Below are 25,791 nucleotides of genomic sequence, written 5' to 3' on the forward strand. Positions count from 1 at the left end.
GAGGTGATAGCATCAGTGCTGTAGTTTGATGGGGGCAGAGAGGAGTACTTGAAAGTTCTCTTTCTCCCACCTTCCCCAATGCCCAAGATGCTGGTATCCTCAATGTACGGGGCTGACGTGGAAGCATGCCATATTCAATTCCCGCTGTGACTAGCTCTACCTACTCCAGTGCCCAGGAAGTACAGGCATTTCACGTGAGGACACACTGGTCCGCTTTTGATTTCTAACATCAAAATTCAAAACAGGTAAACCTAACACAGAATGTCTACTGGTTGCTCTCCCCAACATAGGTTCAGGTAAACACACATACACACACAAACCACTTTCTCTGATAGCCTTCTTATGACCTACCACCACCATACCATTTCACTATGACCAAATGGAAAACAAAACAAAACAAAGAAGAAGACCAAAAAATGAGCCTTATGCATGATGCAGATAAATTAAAGGAGTCGAATTTAAAACTGAAAAAAGTCATCACCTTCTATGTTGACTCAAAGCAGAATGTACTTGGAGAAAGGCAACAGAACAGCTTCCCCAAAAGGCTTAGCATATCCGAGGTTTTGGGGATAAATCAAGTCTGATACTATGCAAACAACAGTGATGTATCAGGTCCTGGTGAAGTTTCTGAGGCTATTTCTGTCTCTCTGCAGAGCACTGCTAGTTTGGGTATAAGTTCTGACACCCTAATTAAGGCGAATCGTAGAGAATGAGACACACGAAAAAAAGACTAGGGCATGTGGAAGACTAGTAGCAGGGACAGTGAGAGATACATGGTAACATCTAATGTGAAGGGTTAGGGCAGGGGAGTGGATTAGGATAAAACTGAATCATTTAGAGACCAGGCAGGCTTCATCCAGGGACCACTACTGCTGGGAAGCTTTAAGAAAAGAGTGAATAGTTTTCTTTCTGATGTGGGTGGAAGTCAGACTAGCATGGGGCCGGGGAGATGGATTAAAGAATTCTTAAAATTCCTTCTAGTTCTTTGATACTAGATCCCTGTGTAACCTCTAATTCACCACATCATGGAACAATGAAGATTTCAGCCTCAGAGAGAGATAAACATGTAGAATATGACTCGTTGTGTATTCAGAGAGACTAGCAGTGGGCTAATTATGCAGGGGTGTGTGTGCAGTGGTGAGGCTGGCTATAGAGGAGGTCCTAGGAGTTCAGACATGAAAAGATTAGTCAGACAGCATGATAGATTTTGAATTTGGAGCAGCAAATAATGCAGGGAAATAGACTTCATGGGCATTGTGTTCAATAATTCATGAGCTGCGGTACTCAGACAAGGCTTCTTACCTGTTAACTTCCCACTAAGGTTCCTTCCTCTGTCCTCTGAACTTAGAGCAGCTGTAACTGCTTCCTTCCTGGCTTTTCTTGGCCTCAGATTTGATTGTAGGCCACTGCATCAGCATAAATATTAAACTATGATAAACTGAGAGATTTAAGGTGTTGAGGCTTATAATGTACGAAGATCACTTGTGATACACAAAAGATTGTTTTAATAATCTAAACAGCACTTCTCAAAGGATGCTGTGAAACACTAGTTTCTTGAAATGTATCTTTCTCATTAAATGCATACATATAGAGAGAAAGGGAGAGAGAGAGATTTTCTACATAGTTCGGCGGTCAAATAAGTTTAGAAACGGTTTCATATTATACCTTGGAGATACATAAGGTTTTTTGCCTTATTAAAGGCTCTAATAAGCCTTATACTGAATAAATGTGTTTCTCCTTATTTAAACCAGCATTTCCAAAACTTAGTTGCCCTAGGAATCTTTTAAAAAATATGTATGACATCTTGTGGAACTAATGTTTCACAGAAGTATGTTGGGGAATATTGATGAACTATTTCTGTGCTCTCTATGTAAGCATTGAGATGGCCTAAAATCTCGGGTTGAGTTGGTTATAGTAATTTTGCTAGAGAAATTTGGAGGTTGTTCATTTACTTTGATCAATCTGGATTGAAAAATTATATCATTCTGGACAAAACTTCACACCGAGGCTTGACTTATCTATTATTGACCAAATTCACTTGTTAGCAGATCTCTCATTTGTTTTATTCCTTCTATCTGGCTATTGAGTTGATTATTTTACTTGAAAATTGTTCTCTCCAATTTGTTGACTGTGTGGTTATTTTAATACTTAAATGAATTTTGCTAGTTTCTTGTAGAACATTTATTATAGAACATGCTTAAAAGTCCAAGGGCTTAAGCTACACTGATTTATTTTTACATGCATCACATCATGCAGCTGGTGATTCAATTCATTCTGTTTATATTCCTTTTCCCTTATCCCTAGCGTTTTCCCTGAAATGTTAATTCCTGCAAATCTGACTTGATTTAGGCAATCTGAGGAAATGCAAGGGAAGGAGCCTTGTAGATTGTAAAGCACTCTACAAATGTAAAGTGATATCAATATGAACTTATTCAGTTGTTCTCTTTTACTGAGTACCTATTATGGTGCCACATAATGTGTTAGGGTCTAGGGCTAGAGAGCAAAGTCAAGCCTAATTCCTGTACTCAAGATGCTCAGAGTCTGGGGTGGGGTGGGCGGAGTGGAGAGACAATAAATAAACTGTTTTGACAAGTGAGGTGACATTGAGGTTGAAGGAGCACACTAGGAGCACAGGAGAGAATCATCCACTCAGGTGGGGGTTGGCCTGAGGAGGCTGTCTAAAGGAACTGATCCCTGGGTGGTGAGCGTGGAAGCGTGAACAAAGGGTAACTAGATAAGACAAAGGTGAGTGTGAGTGCTCATGAAGAGATGCTCAAACTCACTAGTAACCAGGTTACATATTATCAGAATAACAATAAAATATTGTTAGATTGGAAAAAATTAAGAAGATGGACAATCTTCAGTATTGGCAAGGATACGGGGAAACAAGTATTCTCACAGACTATTTGTGGGAATATAAATTGGGATAGCTTTTTGGGGAGATTATGAAAAATTAAAATGTATACATTCTATACATTCAGATCTATCCATTTTTTCTTAGATGTTTATTTATTTATTTAGAATTTTTTTTAACATTTATTTTTGAGAGGCAGAGACAGAGCATGAGCAAGGGTGAGGCAGAGAGGGAGGGAGACACAGAATCTGAAGCAGGCTCCAGGCTCTAGCTGTCAGCACAGAGCCCGACACGGGCTCGAACCCATGAACTGTGAGATCATGACCTGAGCCGAAGTCAGATGCTTAACGGACTGAGCCACCAAGGCGCTCCTCTATCCATTTTTTTCTAAATAAATTGTCACATGTATTCATAAAGAGAACTGTAGGATGTTCATTATGGCATTATTGGGTATCGTGAGGATTTGGAATGGACTGTCCATCAGTACGATGCTATGAAATACCACGCAGAATTGTTCAAGAATGGAAAGTGCTTTGAGAAGTATTGTTAAAGCAAAGCATTAATTTACAGTGTATTATACACTGTTTAATGCCACTTATGGGGAGATTTTAATGAAATATTTCTTTATGTACCGATTTACACATGTAATCACACAGAAGGGATCTGAACAAAATCACGCTAAATTGATAATAGGGCTTTCTCCTGGGAAAGGGGGTGGAATTGGGGGAAAGCTTTGGCTTTTTACTATAAATATACCTCAGTATGTTTTGTAAGATGAAAATGTATTCATTATTTGAGTAATTAAATTAAAAAGTGAAAATTTAGAAATGAGTGGCATCAAGGGAGAAGTTTTGCAGATGGAGAGATTTGTCAGTATATGGCAGGAAGAGTCCTTGGCTAGGAGTTACGGCTTCTACAGATGGTCCTTCTGGCCCAAAGGGCAGTGCCCTGAGCCTTCATTCCATCCCTTCTTGCTTTCTCCATCCTTCCTTGCTTCCTTCCTTCATCCACCTTTCTTTCCCTGTTGGAACTTCCTCTCACTAACAGCATACTGTAGGATTTCTCATCTAAAAATGATTCCCCACAAGCTATCACACCTTTTCTCTTCTCCCTTTAATGGGGAAGGTTTTAATTTTTTATTTATTTTAATATTTATTTATTTTTAAGAGAGAGAGACACACATACAGAGCATGAATGGGGGAGGGGCAGAGAGTGAGGAAGACACTGAATCCAAAGCAGTCTCCAGGCTCTGAACTCTCAGCACAGAGCCCGACCGGAGAAGGTGGAGAAACTCGAACTCAGGAACCTTGGGATCATGACCTGAGCTGAAGTCAGGCAGTTAACTGATTGAGCCACCCAGGTGTCCCAAAGGGAACTTACTAAATAAGTTGTTGATGCTCACTTCCCTTATTACCTCCTGGAAACTACTCTCTGCAGTCAGGTTTCCATCTTCCCCCACTGAGACATCTCTGGCCAGTCTCCCTTGATCACCGCCCTGCACCCACAGTCCTCTTTCTCTGTTCCAGTCCTCCTCTGCCTCTGGCAGCATTTGGCTGAAAGTCACTTCTCCTTTGGAAACACTTTCTTCCCTTGGTCTCTAGGCTGCTGAACCCTTCTAGTTTTCTCTCTACTTTGAGAGCTATTTCTTCCTTTAAAAAATTTATTTAGCGGTTTATTTACTTAGAAAGAGCATGAGCAGGGGAGGAGCAGAGAGAGTGAGAGAGAGAATCCCAAGCAGGCTCTGCACTGTCAGTGTGGAGCCCCATGCGGAGCTTGAACTCATGAACAGTGAGATCATGACTTGAGCTGAAATCAAGAATCCCACCCTTAATCCACTAAGCCACCAGGCACCCCAAGGACTATTCCTTCCTTATCTTCTCTTCCTGAACCTCTAAATGTTGGCACCCCTCCCACCAGCTTCTGTCCACAGCCACATTTCTTTTTCCCACTCATTCTCTGAAACAGAAGTTCTCAATTTGTTGCTCTCAGAACCATTTTATACTCTTAAAGTTACTGAGGAACCCAGAGAGATTTTTAAAGAAAATTAAATGTGAATTATACCTGTCAATATTATATGTTAGAAATCAAAACTTAGAAATTTAAAAGAATATTTAATTATTGATTCATTTAAAATAATAATAAAAATAAACCCATTACATGTTAACATAAGTAACATATTTTTTTCTGAAAAATATGTATTTTCCAACCCTTCCTCCAATTAGTGGGAAAAATGGCATCGTCTTACACTTTTTCAAGTTTCTTTGCTGTCTGACTTAATAGAAGACAGTCTGGGTTCTCATCTCTGCTTCTGCATTAAATCTGTAGTGGTATGTTGTTTTGATGGAATTATGTGAAGAAAGTCTCATCTTCAACATATAGTTGTAAAAGGGAGTAACATTTTAATATCTTTTTAAAAATGTTTATATTTATTTTTGAGAGAGAGAGAGCACAAGTGTGTGCACACGTGCACATGCATGGCAGAGGGGCAGAGAGAGAAGGGGACAGAGGATCTGAAGTGGGCTCCATGCTGATAGCAGAGAGCCTGATGGCTGGACTTGAACTCACGAACTGCAACATCATGACCTGAGCCGAAGTCAGACCCCTAACCGACAGAGCCTCCCAGGCACCTCTACTTTTTTAGATAAGTATGGACAGTCTTCTTTGATTCTATACCAAAACTTGAGATGTGGTATTATTTTAAAGATTGATTAGTTGTCATGTGGAATCTGAAATTATATCAATGAACTTTTGTACCACATCACATTAAAATGCATTGGTCTATCTTGTACTTTGAATGGATCTTTTACCCATGCATGGTTTTATACATCATATACTGGTCATTTAGAAAATATTGGCTCACTGAGTTATGTGGATATTTTAAATGTTTATACATTTTATGATACAATATTGAAAAATCATACTTGTTGCTAGCACTACATATCAGAAAAGTTTTGGGTATTAGGAAGCTGTCAAGTTCATAACAGAAAATACAAGTTTTCAAAAACTCAGAATTTTCTTTGAAAGCTGAAATTTTATGATTAACGGTCAATACTGTCAGTTGTTTTCCTTGAAGCTCCTTCATTTCAGATACACTATCTGCCACATATCCAATCTGAATAACTATAATTTATTTTCTAGATCTTTTAAATAAAACCAGTGTTCCATGAAAAACTGACTAATTCAGCTCTCAACTCCCTCACAAAAGTGCTTTTTCTTAAGAAAATCCTATTTTTTCTTATGCAGTACAAGTGCTTTATGCATACCTCCCATTTCATCTGATGAAATTATTAAAAAATCATGGAAATACTTTAAAAAAATTAATAATTCTTCTGCTCAATAGGTGAACTTTTCAGGGGAGGCTGCCCTCCACCCCCGGGCTATGTTTTAAAACGAGGGTTGTGTAGAGGTGAAGATCACAGTGACTATAAACATAGTTTGGCGCCACTGCCTTTATTCATGCTCAGATGTCAACAATTTCACCCACCATGTTTTTGTGCCATCAGTACCAATGGCTACACGGTGCAAAAGGCAAATACTGTTTTGGTACTATGTGAAAGTAATTTTTACCTTGTGGATCCCTCGAAAAGGCCTGAGAGACCCACCTCCCAGCAGTCCACAGACCACACTTGGAGAATCTCTGATGTAGACTGTATTTCACTCCAATCAGCCTCACCTAACTTCAAATGACCACCTCTCTGGCTAATTATTTGTTTTGCAAAGTATAATTATAAGATGACTAATGATTTGCACTTACATCACATGTAATTTTTGAATAATGGATTTAATAAGGTTATTAAGTCCACTAGTGTTTAGTACTTACATGTCTTTTTTTAAAACATGAAATTAGGTTAGCAAATCTTAGCTGCAAATCCCTTCTCTCCAATTTTCTGTTTTTAACACCCCAAGTGACTTGGTTTGGAATTATACACTGCTTTTCAAAATTGTTCTCTCATATAACGTCTATTGGGTTGGAGAGAATAGATAACCTTTAACACTCAGATTCTAGGACACCGCTCATCAAAGATGTGTGTTTAAATGTCCTTGAATAGCATTACTGTGCCTCTTTTCACAGTAGCTTTGTCTATTTCTCTCTAAGCGTGTACTATGTTTCTGGCCCCAAATAGCAAATCTAAGCCAGTGGCAGAGGGATCAACATTTGTTCTACAAAATTCCATGTAGTTGGCACCCACTTATGTTGACCTACTGATCTCACTCTTCTCTTTCCAGCTTGATATGGTAACTTCGGTAATTGCTTTTGGTTCCTTTGGCTTTCATGATTTTTAATGGCTAACTTCACCTTTTATTTTTAAAGCTCTGATTACTGCCCTGTTTTTCCTCCCTCTGCTCTCCAGCTTTGAAGGACTTCTCTACCACTTACCCCTGGCCTGCAGAACTCCACTGACTGGACCATCTCCTGGACCCACTTTCAGAAGGGGTTTTGGGCACCATAAATGCTCACGTTAGATGTGGTTAGGTTCAGGTGCTTATGTTTGTTAAGGGTTTGGAGTTACTAGGTTCTCTGTCTGACTTTTGCTTAGAGGAAATAGTACCCATAAAGGACAATCAATTATGGAGTGCTACTTAAACCAGTAGCTGGTCAAGTAGCCAGCACCACACAGTGCAGGGCTTATGATGCAGATGCTCAAACTTTATGGCACAACAACCCTGGCCCTAGAGAAACATGGTTCCTAGAAAATTTCAGGCTCTGACCCATAAAATTAACCAAGTCTTATCTGAAGGCATGGTCAGTTAAGGGGTGGAGAAAAGCATATTTGGTGGGGAGAAGCAGGAGCATATTTTCTCAACAGCTTCCTCCAATGCTTCTAAACCAAGGAGCATCAGGAGGGTAGGATGTGGACTTCAATAACACGTTGCCCTAAAGCCACTAAACTTTAATACTGGGGAGAACTTCAGAGATTGCTAGGTGCAACTCAACTTCAACATATAAATGAGGTCCAGGACTGCTGTATATTCCACTGAAGGCCATGCAGAACCAGAACCCTTATACCTGTAAAGGTGGTCTTCCTCCTACTCTACCACACCAACTCACAGGGCTCTGGAGTTTTAGATATTGCTTTAACTAGAAGTCCTTCCTTCCTGAATTTTGGTATTGTTTCCCATACTTCCATATGTGTTACTGGGCCTTGTGTTCTTTAACTTAAATAGGATTTTTCTCTTACATTAATTGCTTTTGAACATGATCTGAACATGAAGTACTATTTTTAATTAAAAAAATACCCATTTCTTCTCACTTACAATTATAGTTCCCTTCTCTAATGTTGGCTATTGGGCTCCCAGCTCCCATGCTACCAACCTCATAGGGTGGGTTTTTGTTTTGTTTTGTTTTCGGTTTTTTTTTGTCTTTGAACCACTCAATTACTTTCAGAATCACATTGGGAAAACAAAATAAAACACATGGTTTTAAACGATATTGTTTTTTGAATTTTCTTGAGCCTAAGAGTCAAGAGAACAGATTTTTGTTAATGTCGAATCAACTGAAGGATGTAAAGATTTGTGAAAGTAAGGGGTTGTATTTGTCTTTTAATGCATGCATGTAATTTCAATTAGTTACATTTACCTCATAAAAAATATTGAATTTTGAGGGAGGAGGGTATGTTGGAAAAAGAAAAGGAAGGTAACCATTTTCTCTCCCAAGCAACATCTTTTTGCTTTCTTTCTTTCTTTTTCTTTCTTTCTTTCTTTCTTTCTTTCTTTCTTTCTTTCTTTCTTTCTTTCTTTCTTTCTATCTTTCTTTCCTTTATTTTTTAAGTTTATTTATTTATTTTGAGAGAGACAGAGAGCACAAACAGGGGAGGGGCAGAGAGAGATGATAGAGAGCCAATGCAGAGCCAGATGTGGGGCTAGAACTCACGAAACTGTGAGATCATTATCTGAGCCAAAACCAAGAGTCTAATGCCCAACTGACTGAGCTACCCAGGCACCATGCATCCTTTGCTTTCAAAGGTACATTTTCTTTTTTTTTTTTTTTTTTTTAATTTTTAATTTTTTTTTTTTTCAACTTTTTAAATTTATTTTTGGGACAGAGAGAGAGACAGAGCATGAACGGGGGAGGGGCAGAGAGAGAGGGAGACACAGAATCGGAAACAGGCTCCAGGCTCCGAGCCATCCGCCCAGAGCCTGACGCGGGGCTCGAACTCACCGACCGCGAGATCGTGACCTGGCTGAAGTCGGACGCTTAACCGACTGCGCCACCCAGGCGCCCCTCAAAGGTACATTTTCTAAAGAACATTGTTAATACCCAAAGCATGATGCTGATCACAGATAATAAGAAGCACTATCTACAGATCCAGTTGAAGAGAGAAATCCATAAATTCTATCCCATTTTGATAAGCATTTGGACTCAGAAGGACATGCTCAAAATGCCCGTGGAAACTGCCCATGTCGTTCATACACGTTGCTTTCTGGGTCAATATTCTTTTCATTCTCCTGATTCCAGCAGAAGAGGATCTTCTAATCTCTAATCTAATCTTCTAATCTCTCTAATATTTTTTACATGCTTTATAAATCTTTGTTATTTTAAGAAGGGATTGGCCCAGCCTAGATTATCTGCAGTATATAATTTGCATGAGATTATAGAAATGGTTTAACAGGACCTACTGCTGGGAGGGATGTCTTGAATGGTGACACACACATGACTATCATGCTGCTATGTGTCTGTTTACTGGCGGAATCTGCTGCAACTCAGATTTCAGAGAATTTCCTTTTCTGTCAAAAGGAACTGAATATATTTCCCCCATTCCAGCTGGGTGGCAAAGAACACAGGCATAGTACACACAAACAGGTGGCAGAAAGAGCTCTTGGAGAGAAACGACTAGATAGCCTGGGGCCCCACAAACACATAGAGAGAAAAGCCCTTGCAGGGTATGTGACCCTACAGCATGCCAGCTGTGCTGCACACATCCTTAGAAACACAACAGATAAGGACAGTACCTGGAGTCAGTGATGAGTAAGTTGCAGAACCAGATGGAAGTTTTGTAAATGGCAACACAGAGCCTGATACAAGAAGGTGCTAAGTCAGCACCAACTAGCTTAGGATAGGGATGACTTTCACCTAACGCACACCTAGCCAGTCACCTCCTTTGTGAGATGGTGTTAGAATGTCTCTGCACAGCCCTTATAAGGATTATAAACCATGAGTGGCTAAAGACTGGCAACTCTCCTCTCCCTTTCTCCCCACTGCCTTTCTCCTATGGACATCTGTCTGCTGCTGGGCTCTGATAGGATGGTGGTGGATGCAGCCATGGGACTGGAGGGCTAGTGGGATTTCACACTGAGAAGGGAGCAAACCCCTAGTCTGAGGACAGAAGAGACACAGAAGGACATTGGCTCCCCCTGTCACCCCCTCACTAAAATCTAAAAACAACTGAACAGCCTGCTTGGGAGCAGGAGCTATTTTGGGGCAGAGTTTTTGGGAAAATTAGATGTAGGAGATGTGGGGCAACTGTTGGTGAGTGTGAGCTATAAGTGGAAGAGATAAGGAAACCAGTTTTCCCTTCAACTGGGCCCTGCTGAGTGGATTCTTCTTTCACCCTTTGGATGACTCCAAGGAAGATTTAAACTACTTGGCAATTGTTTTATTTTTTATTTTATTTTTTTAAATGTTTATTTTGGAGACAGAGAGAGACAGAGCATGGGTGGGGGAGGGGCAGAGAGAGAGGGAGACACAGAATCCGAAGCAGGCTCCAGGCTCTGAGCTGTCAGCACAGAGCCTGACACGGGGGCTCGAACACACAAACCATGAGATCATGACCTGAGCCGAAGTCGGTCGCTCAACCGACTGAGCCACCCAGGCGCCCCATTGGCAATTGTTTTAAACATCAGACTGGCATTTCCTCAATGGCAACCTTGTGAAGCTTTAGGTCAAAAGGTGGCTGAATTTTATAGGGTTCAACATAAAGTTAAACTTCCATTAAAAGTGTAATAAACTATATCCATTTCTCATTCATAATGTATTCCTTTGTTGTTGTCATAAAAGCTTTAATTTAGAGAAATCTCCAGGTGTTTTTGTACTGGATTGGTGGAGGCCAGTTAAATTTTGTTTTCTCACTTTCAGTGTTGACAGTGGGGAGATAGGTAAGAGTCTTTTTTCCAGAAAGCTGCTTCAGCTTGGCTATCTCTGGATGTGTTCCAGGCGACAAAAACAATAGCAAGTGCAGCTGAAGAAAGAGAGGCTAAGCCTGGTGCTCAGGGGGCCCCAGACCACCGGGAGTAGGGGGCCCATAGAAAGGGAGCCCCTGATTGACCTTTGAAACAATGCATGCCATGTCTCCCCGTGGAGAGGGCTTCTTTGATTCTTAGTCATTTCTCCATCCCATCGCTATTCTCTCAAAGTGACAAAGACTACAGAGAGCAACATTCCTGCAGGTAGAATGAAAAAAAAAATCATACAGTTTGGGCATTGGGGACCAGGAGGACCCCTGCTCACCAAATTACTCCCTGGTATAGTGTTCCATGATGACAGATCCCACCATTTCACATTAATGTGGGTCCCTGGTCAAGTTTCTTAACCTGTCTATGTAACCCTTAGATTCCTCAACTGTGAAATGCAGAAATTAATGCCAGCTCCCTCACAAAGAGATGAAATGAGAAAAATCTCTACATAACACTCAGGGTAGTGATTTGCATACAGTGAATGTCTCATGAAGGTTACTTCTTGCTCTCCCTATCACTGATACTGTTAACATTATTACACTAACCTCATTTTTCATGTGATTAAACTTGAAAACCTACACCTAAACTTGCAAATGCATCCCCTTTGCTTTCCCTATATTCACAGATGATTTCTACATTATTGTCAATGCCCTTTCCTGAAGATTGGTTATCATTTCCTGTTTTTTCTCTACCTCTTTCATTACACCAATCTTGTAAATCCTTTAGGGTTTGGGCCCCTGGCCTGACACCCCAAAAGGAAGAGGCTATTGACTAATTCTATGAATTATTTCTTCAACGAATCTGTAGCTCTGTGTTGAGAGTTGTCTTGTGGCACATCTTTCTTGTATTATCATTATTTGTACATTTGTCTAATCTGCCCTATTTGATTTTAATTGGTTGCAGAGATAGGTCAAACCCCATTTACCTTTGAAACATCTATAGCATATATTCCTGATTAGGTAGTAAGTATTTAGTAAGTATTTTTAGATGAATGAGGGAAGACAATAAGGTAATGATCGAATAATTTATTTATGATATATAATGTCCTCCATTAAATAAAAAAATGGGGTGCTAACCTATGAATGGCTGCCCCCAGGCTCTGAGTCAACGCCTAATCACACATAGCAAATTGGGTTTGTGTGTCACTCAGATTTGCCATACATTGTCTCTACCTTCAAATCCAGAGCATTGAAGCCAGGGTGATTCCAGGACCTTGAGACTTGCCTATTAATTTTAGCCATTACCTTTATGGATATTAATTTCTGAGAGTAAATAATCAAGTAAACTTTCTTGTCCCTTGAATGAGAAAAAGTCAGTGATGTGTTTATGTCTTATCCATTAGAGGTCAACTCTACAGCCCCTGCAATGAGAATATTCCCTCCTTGTGAACACTGATAAAATTCAATTTGCATTACATCCCCCTGCATAGTGGACTCTATGTCAGTGGTAGGTTTCTTGTATGTTACTCATGTTCTAGAAGCAATTCCTAATAATTCTCGTTTCAACATCTTGGGAGCAAGCCCCGTCTCTTGTTCTTTCCTTACACAGATACGTTGAAATGTTTAAAGGTACTCAAACATACATACCCACTAATGGAGTCCAGAAACCCAGTAGCACCAGAGATTTGGGGCCAGTTGAGCTCATTGGTAAGAGCTGTTGGTAAATTGACGAAGGATTTCTAAAGAAAACATAAAGTGGTGATTATAAAAATGGTCATTTGTTTTTTACAGGTAGTAACATTATCCATTGCCTAGGCGGCATTCTCTGTCTTTCTCACTCTCTTTTTCTTAATCTATTTCTTTAAGAGGCTTTGGTATATAAAGCGTATGCCACTCTATCATCAGGGACTTCACAAAGATCAGCATCACTCATGAACTGGCTTCCATTCAGCTTCTGTGAAAGATGTGAAATGTGTGGCAGCTTATACTCATCCCTCATTTGAAAGGGATGCTTCAGTAGATGGGTAAACTTTCCACTCTTTTAAATTTGCTGAGATTTTCTCCATATTTATTTTAGATATTCAGGAAATCAACTGCTCAAACAATAATAATACCCAAGCCCCCAGCAAGAATGCCTTCCCTGAGTTCAAAGCCATGTCCTCAGTCAATAAGATAGTGTCTCCTGACCTCCTTGGGAGTCTCAGGCACCTTTGAGAATCTAATTTTGGTTTCTTTCCTCACAAAGATGCACATATATTCAACACGGCCTATGATTTCAAGGGGTTCACATACCCCCTGTATCTCTTACACAGTCTCGGGTTCAAGAACTGTTGACACAGAGTGTTGACAAAACCAGGATTCATTTGAACCATGTTTCTATGGCTTGTGCAAAATCATAGAGAAAAAACATTGCCAGCTATGTCCCCTTATTATTCCTTTTATAAATGCCCTCTGGGGTAAACCTCTACTCTGGTCTAATTTCTACAAAAAGCTTATCTAGACTGATGTTTTCAGAATAGGGTTGCCAAATTTAGCAAATAAAAATAGAGGATACCCAGTTAAATTTGAGTTTCAATACACAAAATGTATGGGGTGCTGTTGGTTAAGCATCTGACTTCAATTCAATTCATGATCTCACGGTTCATGGATTCTGGGACCCATGTAGGGCTCTGTGGTGAAAGCTCAGAGCCTGGAGCCTGCTTCAGATTCTGTGTTGTCCCCTCTCTCTTTCTGCCATTCCCCTGCTCTGTCTCTCTGTCTCAAAAATAGTCTCAAAAACAAAACCAGGCGCCTGAGTGGCTCAGTCGGTTAAGCGTCCGACTTCAGCTCAGGTCACGACCCTGTGGTTTGTGAGTTTGAGCCCCGCGTCAGGCTCTGTGCTGACAACTCAGAGCCTGGAGCCTGCTTCAGATTCTGTGTCTCCCTCTCTCTCTGCCCCTCCCCTGTTCACGCTCTGTCTCTTAATAATAAATAAACATTAAAAAAATTAAAACAAACAAAAAAACCCCACAAAAAAACCCCCAAAATGTGGTGTCTATATACAATGGAATATTATTCAGTCTTCAAGAAGAAGGAGATTTCTGACCCATGCTAAAACATGGGTGAAACTTAAGGACATTATCCTAAGTGAAATAAACCAGTTTCATAAAAAGATAAATACTGTATAATTTCACTTATAGAAGGTATTTAGAGCTGTCAAATTCATAGACACAGAAAGTAGAAAGGTGGTTGCCAGGGGCTGGGAGTGGATGTAGAATGAGGAGCTGCCATTTAATGGGTACAGAGTTGTAGTTTTGCAAGATGAAAAAGTGTCGGAGATTGGTTGCACAGCAACGTGATATACTTAACACTAATGAACTGTACACTTAAAGGTGGGTAAGATTATAAATTTTACGTTGCAAGTATTTTATCACAATTAAAAAAAATGAGTACAAAAAGATTGAATTTCAGGTAAACAAAGAATAATTTTTGGCATAAGTGTGTCCTGTGCAATGTTTGGAACATGTTTATACTTAAAAAGTTGTTTGTTATGCATCTGAAGTTCAAATTTAACTGGGTGTCCTGTATTTTACCAGGGGATCTCAGTTTGGATACACACTCTGAAATCCAATGCTTCCTTTTTGCCCTGGCTGACAGGAAGCCTCAATGCCTGGCTGCAGGAAGCAGTTTATCTCAGGTACATAGTGTCTTCTCCTCCATGTGCCCTTGAGCTTCTCAACATTGAAAACCTATGCCTCCTTTGGATAAACATGAAAACCTTGGGTCCTCCTTTAATGTTTATTTTAAAATGAAAAATAAACTAAGGATAATGTCTAAAGGCAAATCCTATCAAAGCAATTGTGGCACAGAATACAAGTTTTCAAATTGCATATGGCCCTTCCCCTGCTGGCTTCCTTGCTTATGATGATCCTTATCCTGTCTCCTAAAGAGAACCTAAATGTGGAGGCTATGAGGGAAGGAAAAGCCACACTTCTCTCTCATTAACCACTTGAAAATGTATCATTATTATTTTTTTCTGATTACAAAGTATACTTGTTATAGAACTGAAATATATAATAATTTACAATATAGAAAGTCTCTCATCACTTCCCCTTAAGAGATAATCATTATGAGGTAACCACTGTTAACACCTTGTGAGCTACCTATCGACATCTATATCATATCTGTATCTATGCCTATATCTATCTATATCTATATCTATATCTATATCTATATCTATATCTATATCTAAAGCTATCTATAGATGAACATTATATATGTGTTCAGAATAGGGTTGCCAAAGGTTATGAATCTACAATCATTCTTTAAACTTGGAAAACCTCAAAACTCAAGTAGTTTTCCTAGTGTCAGAGTGTGATGGTTCCTACCATCATATAGAGAATGAGTACTCAAAATAAAATAAAATTTATTTCTCAACTGTGGACTGTAATGGGTTGAATTGTGTCCTCCAAAAAGGCATGTGAAAGGCCTAACCCTCAACATTTCAGAATGTGACCTTATTTGTAATAGGGGGCCATTGCAGATGCAATTAGTTAAGATGAGGTCATACTGAAATAGGATGTGTCCCTAATGCACTATGACTGGTCTCTTCACAAGAAGAAGAAGAGACACAGAGACACAGGGGCAAGACCATGTAATGATGGAGGCAGAAACTGGAGTCAAAGAACAAGTCAAGGAGCACCAAGGATCGCCAGTGATCACTGGAAGCTAGAAGAGAGGCATGGAACAGATTCTTTCTCAGATCTGTCAGAAGGAAACATCCTGCTGACACCTTGATCTCAGATTTTCAGCCTCCAGAACTGTGTGAACAATTTTTTTTAAAGCCATTCAGTGTGTGATACTTTGTTGCAGTGGTCCAAGGAAACTATGGCATGGTCTGAACTGGACAATTTGCTTGCAGTTCTTATCATTCTTATTCAGAGGTCCAAGATACGAACCTTCTACTGTGTTCATTTACTTCTCAAAATACGTCATGTAACAAATAATTCACACGCAGCAGTTGTCCTGTGGTGCCTTGCCCTGTTTTCCTTGGCTCTGTGAGCTTTCTCCTTCCACGTGTCAATCCCAAGGACCCCATCCTTATTCTTATCCCAAGGGTGATTTTCAGCACAGTGGGGGCAGGAAGTGGAAGAGAGGTGACCGGAAAGGATGGCTTCTTGGGATTAACTATGCTGGTTAGCAACAAAATAATGTATTATCATTAATAATTATAATAATTATGTATTAATAAAATAACAATGTGTCAATTATGGTTTATCTCTATCTAAGGAGCAGAAACAGGCGATGGAAAAGAGGCTCCTGATGAATCTTGAAGCACCATGCAGTTCCAGTGACTGGCACTTTGTCACCCCTTAGCAGGAGGCACCTGCCACTTTCTGCTCAAAACTCCACCATTATTGTGAGTCAGATACTCTCTGTTTTGGTTTCTGTTCCTCCTGCCACTATAACTCAAATGTCTTCTCTGTGTTTTTTTAATCTTATTTTTTCCCTAGGTCTTGCTGTTTACAATGTGTGTTTGCTGTTGGATTTGAGAATATTCAATTCATCCAGAGAAGACAAGAAAAGTAAACAGAATGGATGAAACTCATAAGATTTGTTAGGCAGAGATAGTGAATAAGCAGGTGGCTTGTGATATGTAGACAGAATACGTGAGCTGTGTTAAGTGAGTCAGTAGCCTATAGAGCATATTGAGTTAAAGGAACAATACAACACTCCCCAATACCACACACTCTCTCTCTCTCTCTCCTTTTTCTCAGTCCTCTGCATCATGACAACCCCAGATTTGGGGAACTGGGCACAGAACTAGGCTTCTGATTTGGGATGGGCCTGCTCTCTCTTTCATAGGGAGTTAGACAGGAACCCTGATGGCAGGGAGGTGTGCCTGATGCTCTCTGCAGCCTGGAGCAGTAACGGAGGGGATGGCAGTTCTGAAGCGTGCCAGCCAAGTAGGGAAAGGCTTTACTCTAAAAATGCAGAAGCTCTACTTCTGTGTCTGGCTCTACAAAGACAGTGAAACTCCACGGTTTGGATATGACACATTGGAAATGGGTTCCATAGTCTATCCAGCCCCATTCTCAGTCAGGGGTGGGTGATAAAGTGTTTATCTTCCCAGTGGGGGGGGGGGGAGCAGATGTTGAGACAGAGTTAGGACAGAGGAGAAAATGGCTGGCAGCCTTGTTTTGGGTAGTGGGGTCTCTCAATTCAGTCTCTCTGGATCAATCCCTTCAGATCTCAAATATCTGGGAGAATCCTGGACTTCTTGCTGCTCTTGAAAAAAGCCCCAACCAGTCCTGGAATCATCCCTACCAGGATTTAAGCTGGAGCAGATGGCAGCTGATGCTGAATCACAGCGGGGACCAGGGTGGCTTTGTATCTCACAGACGAAGTCCTGGAAAGCCCAGGAAGGTCAGCTGCATAGGTTTGTCCTGGTCACTCAATTAACCTTGAAATAACACGCATTTGTGCTTTCCTGGTTAAATGTTTCAGACTTCATTTATGGTGTTATGGTGAAGTTTTACCATTCTTGGCTGTGCAAAACCAGGGGCTTTACCTTTGTGTCAGTTTTGGTATCTCCGATGGCTGTAGAATATTACTCTCTTTAACAGGAATGTTGGGAGGGTCAAAGGACAGTGAGGGGAGCAGCCTGACAAGTAGAAGCCCCACACTGTGTAAAGAATCACGTTTGGGTGGATTATGTAGTGTCCCCTCCAAGTGGATTGTCCCCCGTTTAAGAGGAATGAATTTTATTGCAGATAATAGAAAACATTTGAGCAGACAAATAGAAGCCCCAACATACTTTTTCTTCCTTAGTAAATTTGGTAGATAAAAATGAGAAGTAATGGCCATTAATAGCAAAGGTTTTATAGACCCTAGCAAAAAGAGAATGTTTAAGTCATATCACATTAAACACTAAAAGCCTTATTCACGCAACATTGTACCCAAGATATTTCAGGCATTTAAGGCAGGAAAGATGCAAATTAGGATCTCCCTCATCAACTCCTGCTTATTCCTCTTGAGCATTTATGTTCTCAGAAAACTTGTCTTAAATGTACCTTAAATGTACATATGTAGAAAGACAATGTTTACCAAGAAAAATTTCCCAAATTTGTAAAGAGCATCAGAAACTCAATGAGTGATAAGCCAACTGCCTCATTGCTTCAGATTTTCTTCTGATTTTATCAATGATACACAATGTTTTATGTCATAATTGACATGTATATACCATTTTTGTGTAATATTTTAACATTACTCTGTGTGTGTGTGTGTGTGTGTGTGTGTGTGTGTGTGTGTGTGTATTTCCATGAATTGAGAAAGCCCACTGGTTCTCATTTTTAATGCATATTCAGTAAATATAAAACTTTGGATTTGGGAATATTTTAAGCCCTAACTTCAATAAGCAACTTATATTTGGGTTTCTTAAAACCATATGAAGTGACGGAGAATAATGGCATCAACCAGAAGTTCATTTGGTTCTGCCAATCTTCCAATGATAAAGGGAATATTCTTGGAGCCTTTATTTCACTGTTTCCATTTGAGCCCTCTCTGTCCGACAGTGCCATGGACAAATTGTACAGTGTATTCCCTTCTGTAGTACTGTTAACTGGGTTAGATCTAAGTTGTTTATTTTCAAATAATACAAAGTCACTTGGAGGAATCTGTAGCTAACTTCTGTTGGAAAAAGATATGAAAAATATCATCAGTTAAATAAGTTTTTAAAAATTTATTTATCAGGAACTAAACTCTCAAAGCAGACAGGTTTTGTTGTTTTACTCAAAGAGGAAAATAGCTCTTAGGTTGGTCTTTTGATAATGGAACAAGAATCTCAAGGCCTAGGAATCAGAGATCGCTGTTTAGTTTTGGGACCACGAGCCTCCCAGCCCTCTTGGTCGGCCACTATTTCACCTGTCCTGCAGGTGGCCTAGATGAGGCTGTGCTCCTGCTTTGTGCCTTTTTCCCCCTCCTTTGAAAAAATTTTAAATTTACTTATTTAAATTCAAGTTAATTAACATACGGTGTCATCTTGGCTTCAGGAGTAGACCCCAGTAATGCATCTCTCACAGATGACATCCAGTGCTCATTCAACAAGTGCCCTCCTAAATGCCCATCTCCCACTTAGCCCATCCCCCTCCACCTCCTCTCCAGCAACTCCCAGTTTGTTCTCTGTATTTAAGAGTCTCTTACAGTTTGCTTCCCTCTTGGTTTTTCTTATTTTTCCCTCTCTTCCCCTATATTCATCTGTTGTATTTCTACACCTTTCAATCTCACAGGCCTGCTCTATGACCTCCTGCCTTCTCAGGCCACTGCCTGGGACTCAGTCTCATCATCCACCCTCCCCCCCTCCTATCTCCCGCCACTACCTTAGTGCATTTCCTTATAGAAATACCAAGTCATGAAACTTCAAGGGCCCTCCTTGTCCTTCGCACAAACTTTCTTGCTCTGGTCCCTTTCCTTTAGGCTTTGATATGTGAATAAATCCTATAAATGAATGTATATTCCTTCATGATGCTTGAATGTGCTACATTTCCCAGGTAACTGCGTTTTAGGCCAGAGGAGAGAAAGGACTAATAATGAATTCCCCCTATGTGCCAGGCACTGAGACGGGAAACTTGTACACACTGTGTAACTTCATCAAACAACTCTGTGAGGCAGGGGCTAGTCTTCTTCCTTCCTTCCTTGGTCCCTTCCGCAAACACTGTTTGAGCAACTACCATGTCTCAGATGCTGGATACTACCTTTTAGAAAAGGAACAAGCATCCAAGCCTCAGATGAACAGCAGTAAATTAAATGAGCACACCTCAACCTACTTGGAGATACTAGAAAAAGCCCATTTTGTGGTGGCACCTCTTGTCACTGGTCCCGGGCCACAGAGGACTCTGTATTTTCTGTGCAGAAACTGGGCCACGTGGGACTCAGGAAAACTGTGGCAAACAGAACTCAGAGGGAGTTTGGGTGACTTGCCAAGGTCACAGAGCTGGTACGCAGTGGGGCTCGGATTTGAACACAGGTGCTGGTGGGATTAGGAAGGGAGAGGCTTGGAGCAGGCCAGAAGAACCTCAGCTTTCAGTAACCCCTTGTATCTGGTCCTTGGTTTCCCCCTAAGCTGCCAAATCTCATGGAATCACAAACTTGGCTAAGCTGGATTGGCTAGTTGTTGAAAATGAGGCTTCCTGGGTGTCTACTGAGAGGATGGTCTCTCAGATACTACTTTGGGTAAAAGGTTCAGAAATCTACAGATAATCCAGGAGTGGCTGCTATCTTTTCCTCTCTGTTTCTCTTATGTGGAAGCCAAGCATACCTTAAGAAGAGTACAGAATGGATATTTTTGGGATACATACTGAAATGATATGTGAGCCTACACAGACACATACATACACACCCCACTCACATATTCCCAGGGTCTGTTCTGTCCTCACATCTGCTGGGGAAAGGCAGACTCAGAGAACCACTACCAATCTGGAGGTTTATCTTCCAGTGCAGCTGGCAGATGAAGGTCTGGGAGAGCAGGGGAAGTATATTTCCTCTGGTTTCTGCCTCTCAATCTCAGACTTTACTCAGTCAGGCAGCATCATTCACATAAGCTAATACTTTGATATAGACAATTTCAAGAATGTAATTAAACTCTGAGTTTGATTCATAAACCTTAGAATCCTGTACACAGTGAAATGAGTCTCCTATTGATGTCCTGGTGGCCCTATAATTCATTAAACATACAGAGAGAGAGAGAGAGAGAGAGAGAGAGAGAGACAGACACAGGGAGAGAGAGAGAGAAACACATCAAATGCCATCCTGTGCTAGGCACTCTGTTTACCACTGTACCAAGCAGTAGTAAGTTCCTCCTTTGTGGAGCTCACAGTCTAGAAAATAAACATTTCCCAGCCGGGTACCTTGAAGACTTTCTTTACCTCTTCTGTATCTCAGTTTCTTTGTCTATATGATGGTCTAATAACAGCACCTATCTCATCGGGTGGTCTGAAAAGACAATCCATTTAGAATTATAAGTGTTCAATGAAAGTTAGCTCTTAGTGGTAGTGATAGGGAAGTCCAGAGTGATAGAAAGGACACCTGTCTCATATGTGGGGGTTTGAAAAGGAATCTTGTAAGAAATGTCATCCCATGTGAATCCTGTGAGGTTACTGAGAGGGAGCCAGACAAAAAGGGGCAGGGGAAAGAGTTTAAGCACTGGCAATACCATATACAAAATTCCACAGCTGAATCCATCCTATTACATACAAGGAAGACCAACAAACTCTGCCTGTAACAAACCCAAGGAGCATATATGCCAGTTCTCTATTGCTCTATCTATTGTTATGACCAGTAACAACTGCTCAGCTCCTGGGATGATACCTATTGAAGGCACATTTAAACTTTAGCAAGAGCTAAATAAGTAGTTTTCAGGTAAAAAACGTATAGCATTTCATCTTTGACCCTATGCCAGTCCAAAGCCTTATGGGGCAGTGAAGAAAGTCAAATAAAGATTTCTAGCAAATGTGACCAGTAGACATAAAGAGGACAGAATGGCAAGCAACAATCTTTCATCATTTTGCCAGAATATAGCTCTTTTTATTAATCTATTTTTTCACCTTGTCAGCTCCTCTTAGTCTCTTTCATTCCCCTTTTCTTTTATTTATTATTTAAGGTCTAACCCCATCATTTATTTATTCGATGAATGAGTTGAGGGATGCATTTATCTAATCGCCCCATACCAAATGAAAATGCATTGTGCAGTTGGATTTCTTCCACAAAATTCAAGTCCTTCCATCATTATTTCTAGAGTGGTTGAAGAACTGTATCCAAATTCATAAAACTGAGAAAACAAGAGTTTAAAGTGTCCTGCTGCTATGCAGAAAAAAATCACAACCTTTTCTTTCGTGGAGCCAGTGGAACACATTTTTTCACAAACAGAAAAAATAACTATTCTAAGGGCCAGGAACAGGCAACAAGGCACACATATCATAAAATTTCACTCTTCAGATACCTTCATTTGTAAAGGTTTGGTCATTTTTTTGAAGCATTCAAGCTGCTGTTTGTCTGGGGTGGGGTAGTTTTCATTTTTTGAGAGGTAACATCAAACATTAGACTCTAGAAGCCCAAAGTCCACAGCCAAGCTACAGGGGAAGCCATCACGGGGGCACCTAATGACCAGGCCAGAACTGGGCTGTCACTCCCCACTATCTAGCTCATCAAAAATGATCTCATTTTCTTCCTCTCCCCTCTTCCACCTTATACCAAGAAGCTATCACAAAATCTCGCTGATTCTATCCTTCCAACTTGCACATGTGATGGTCCTGGGTTACTGCCACAGCCTCTGGCCAGGGTCCCTGCCTTCTTACACTCCCCCTACCATCTTCAGAAGTCTATTCTAGAATCTTGTTGGGGAGCTTTGTTAAGATATGGATCCTGTTTGGGTAGATTTGTGGTGGGGTCTTAGAATTTATTTTTAATAAGTGCCCTAAATGGCTGCAGTGACTGGCCCGGTTTGGGAAACACTGCTCTTTGGGCTACAGTAGCTATTCAAAGTCATCCTCCACATGGCACCACCCACTGCCCCAACTTCTTCTCACATCCCACTCAACTACCTGTGGGCCACTCAGACCTTCAGGCCTGTCACAAGCTCTTCTTCCTACTCTGCGGTCTTTACTTATCAATTGCTACTCATTGGTCAAGCATTAGCTAAATCCTGACTTCTTTGGCCCTCCTTCCTTTGTGAGGTGCTCTTCTCACTCTCATCACACCCTGTGCATGCTTAGCTAATTACACCTAACATGCCAGCACTAGGGTGGAGTAGGCCAACTTTTTAGTATAAAGGGGCTTTGGTCTCTGTTGTGACTACTCAGTTCTGCCATTGTAGTGGAAAAGCAGCCACTGACAATATGTAAATGAATGTGCATGCTGTGTTTCATTGAAACTTTATTTACCAAAAAAAGGGAGGGACCACATTAGGTTCAAGGGTCATAGTTTGCTGACTTCTGCTCTAGGCTCCAATGTATTCAGTTTGTGTCTGGGCCCCATGTTTAACTGCATTATCTTGGGTAAGTTAGTTATCCTAAGTCTTCATTTCTTCATCTATAAAACACACATAATAATGGGGTCACTTCAGTGCTTTTTTTTTTTTTTTTAGAGAGAGAGAGACAGAGTGTCAGCATGGGAGTGGGGTGATGGGGGGCAAGAGAGAGAGAGAGAGACAGAGAGAGAGAATCTTAAGCAGCCTCCATGCTGATGTAGGGCTTGATCCCACAACCCTGGAATCATAACCTGAGCTGACATCAAAAGTCAGACACTTATCTGACTAAGCTGCCCAGGGGTCCCTCATTTCAGTATTAAATGAGATAATACTAAGTACAATGCCTGGCATTTGGTAAACATATGGTAATATTTGCTTAATGTAATTATTATAATTGTGAGTTAATCTATCTTTCCAACTAGACTTTAAGCTCCTTGAGGTTAGAGACGGCTTTTCATGTCTATGGCCTGAGTTGTTCACCCTTATCTATTTTCTGTGCCTTTAATAATAGAACTCCCACAGTGTTAGCTGGGCACATGGCTGTACTTCCCAGCCTCGGTTACAGCCTAGTGTGAGCATGTGACTGGGTTCTGGACAATGAGGTGTGTAAGAGAGTAACACATGCCACCTCTGTGTCAAATACTTCCAGAGGATGTGTGTGTCCTCACTTGGTCCTTTTTCCTTCCTACAGGAGGGAGGTGAACAAAGCAGGAGCAGCCACCGTGAACCCAGAGGTGGAAGCTGCATGTTGAGGATGGCCGAACTATCCTGCCAGCCCTGGAGTGCTTCCCTCTGGATTATTATATGAAAGGAGACCACATTTTCATCTTAAGTCACTTAATTTGGCGATTCTTTGTTACAGCAGCTGAACCTATACCCTGCTTGATTAATTACTAGTCTTTTAAGAAGGGCTGACCCACCTGCTATTCTTTCTGGCTCTCAAATATGTTACCAACATGCAAACATGACCTTTTTGATCCTTATTGATCTATTTTTTCTCGGGGTCTTTATCAATCAGTCTTTAAATTATTGGCTCAGTGTTGCTGTCCTCAATTTCTCTTCCTGGAATCTTTGGACCTTCTCTTTCAGAATGCTCCCCTTGGTTTTCTTCTAGGAATTATGGCTTAGCCAATCTGACCAATCTGTGAGCCATTGCCTTGAATAGAAAATCCCTAGGAAATCACTCAGAAGCCAGGCATTTGGCAAGGGCTAGGCTGGGTGATCTCCATTCTTTTTACCCCAAGGAATGGCATGGAGGGAATTAGCTGAATGAACTAATGAATGACTGGAGTGTAGCAATCAATTCCAGTCATCCAAAATTATTTCTAAATGCCAGGGTTTTCCTCTTTCCACATCCTAACTGATTCAAGACTCTAAATGTTTTTCCTATGATGAGTCAGTTTCCTGAGACCCAGTTTATGGTTGAGGAACTTGAGGGAGAGCAAAGCTAAGTGGTAAATATAATTAACTAGGGGGCAAGAAATTACATCTAGTCTTCGTAGCGCGCTGGATCACACAGGTGTTTACCGACTCATGCTGCCTCTCTCTGAGCAAATCTCCATCTAATGTGCTGGGAGAGCAGGCATATGGGCTGAGTAATTATAAATGCCTTTCAGAAGTACGGTGCTTAAAATAATTTCCTCTTATAGTTTTTCATAACACCGGGTGTTTGTCTTTTTAATTCTTGCAGAAGGCAGTGAGGGCTAAGATCACAAATGTTTTCAGAAGAATGAGCCTGCAACAGCATCCTACTTTGCTGGCAGATAAGAGCCCCAAACGCTCACCTTGAGTGGGAAGAAAAGGGCATTACATTGATCCGGCCTCAAGGCAAGAGCCCGTCTGGCCTGTGCCCGTGAACAGAGAATGGGAATAGAACACTCTGTCTCTTGTGGCCTGATAGCTGCTGGAGAAAAGGATTCACCATGGTGAATACAACTCTCTTTTTCGGGCAGAATAAATGAGGAGTAACTAGAATTGAGACTTCTCTTCTCACTGTTTAGCATCTTTAATCTACTAGCCGGCAAGGTGTCTAAGGGGCAGAAAATATAATTTTGTCCAATTTTACTGAACTACAGTCTTTCCTCATCTTGAAAAAATAATAATAATAAAGTACTCTAATTCTTAAGTATTTCTGGAGTTGACATGAATCTAGCCGAGGTAGAATTTCCATATTTTATGTGCACCATGAAAATCAGCCTTTATGCTTAATAGAAGCTTTGGGCTCACTGTTAAATCCAGAGAGCAGGAATCAGGGCAGGTTAGGGAGAGTCAGGGTGAGAGCTTTGATACTTGCCTGTGCGGTCTGTGGGCTAATAAAGGTCAACCAAATTTGATCTACACACTCATCTCAAAGAGTCCAGTGAAGCACATGTGGGCTTGAAAGACTGGAGCCGCTTTGCTCTTGGGTGAATATGCATTTTCTGCAGCCAGATTAAGGATTCATTTTGTCCTTGACACAGCACGAAATTCAATCTGCGCCTACTTACCCTACAGACAACAGCCTGCCGGGGGTCGTGCTAAGATTTTATAATAGTACAGGCAACAGCCTTCGCTAGCAACATAAACATTTGGGAAATTGTATTTCAGAATCTCTTCTCCCTCCTCTTTCCCCCAGCCCCAACCCGTCATGCAATTCTGGTTCAGTGAAATGCAGCATTTAATATTTTGGAAATAATTTTCGAACAGATGGGGAAGAGGCAGGAGGGCAGCATCTAATGCTGGCCTTGATGATCTCTCTGCCTCCCTTCCGTTCTCAACAAAACATCTCAAGCAGTGAATGTTTTTCCTTTGAAGGAAAAAAAAAAAGCACGAAAGTGTTTTCAAAT

General features: G+C 40.8%; 1 protein-coding gene across 3 annotated transcripts in view; it reads right to left on the minus strand.

The window, feature by feature from the left end:
- The window catches only part of AOAH (acyloxyacyl hydrolase), a 167,747-nt gene that overhangs the window by 56,940 nt on the left and 85,016 nt on the right, over positions 1-25,791 (minus strand). For all 3 annotated transcript variants that reach the window (XM_019418121.2, XM_019418122.2, XM_019418120.2), the window contains exon 13: positions 12,613-12,704. In XM_019418121.2, the coding sequence (XP_019273666.2) occupies positions 12,613-12,704 (92 nt within the window). The remainder of the gene's footprint in view (positions 1-12,612; positions 12,705-25,791) is intronic.

The sequence above is a fragment of the Panthera pardus genome, unplaced genomic scaffold (genome assembly GCF_024362965.1).
Source record: "Panthera pardus isolate Hobbes unplaced genomic scaffold, ASM2436296v1 HiC_scaffold_8, whole genome shotgun sequence".
In the NCBI taxonomy this organism is placed as follows: Eukaryota; Metazoa; Chordata; class Mammalia; order Carnivora; family Felidae; genus Panthera; species Panthera pardus.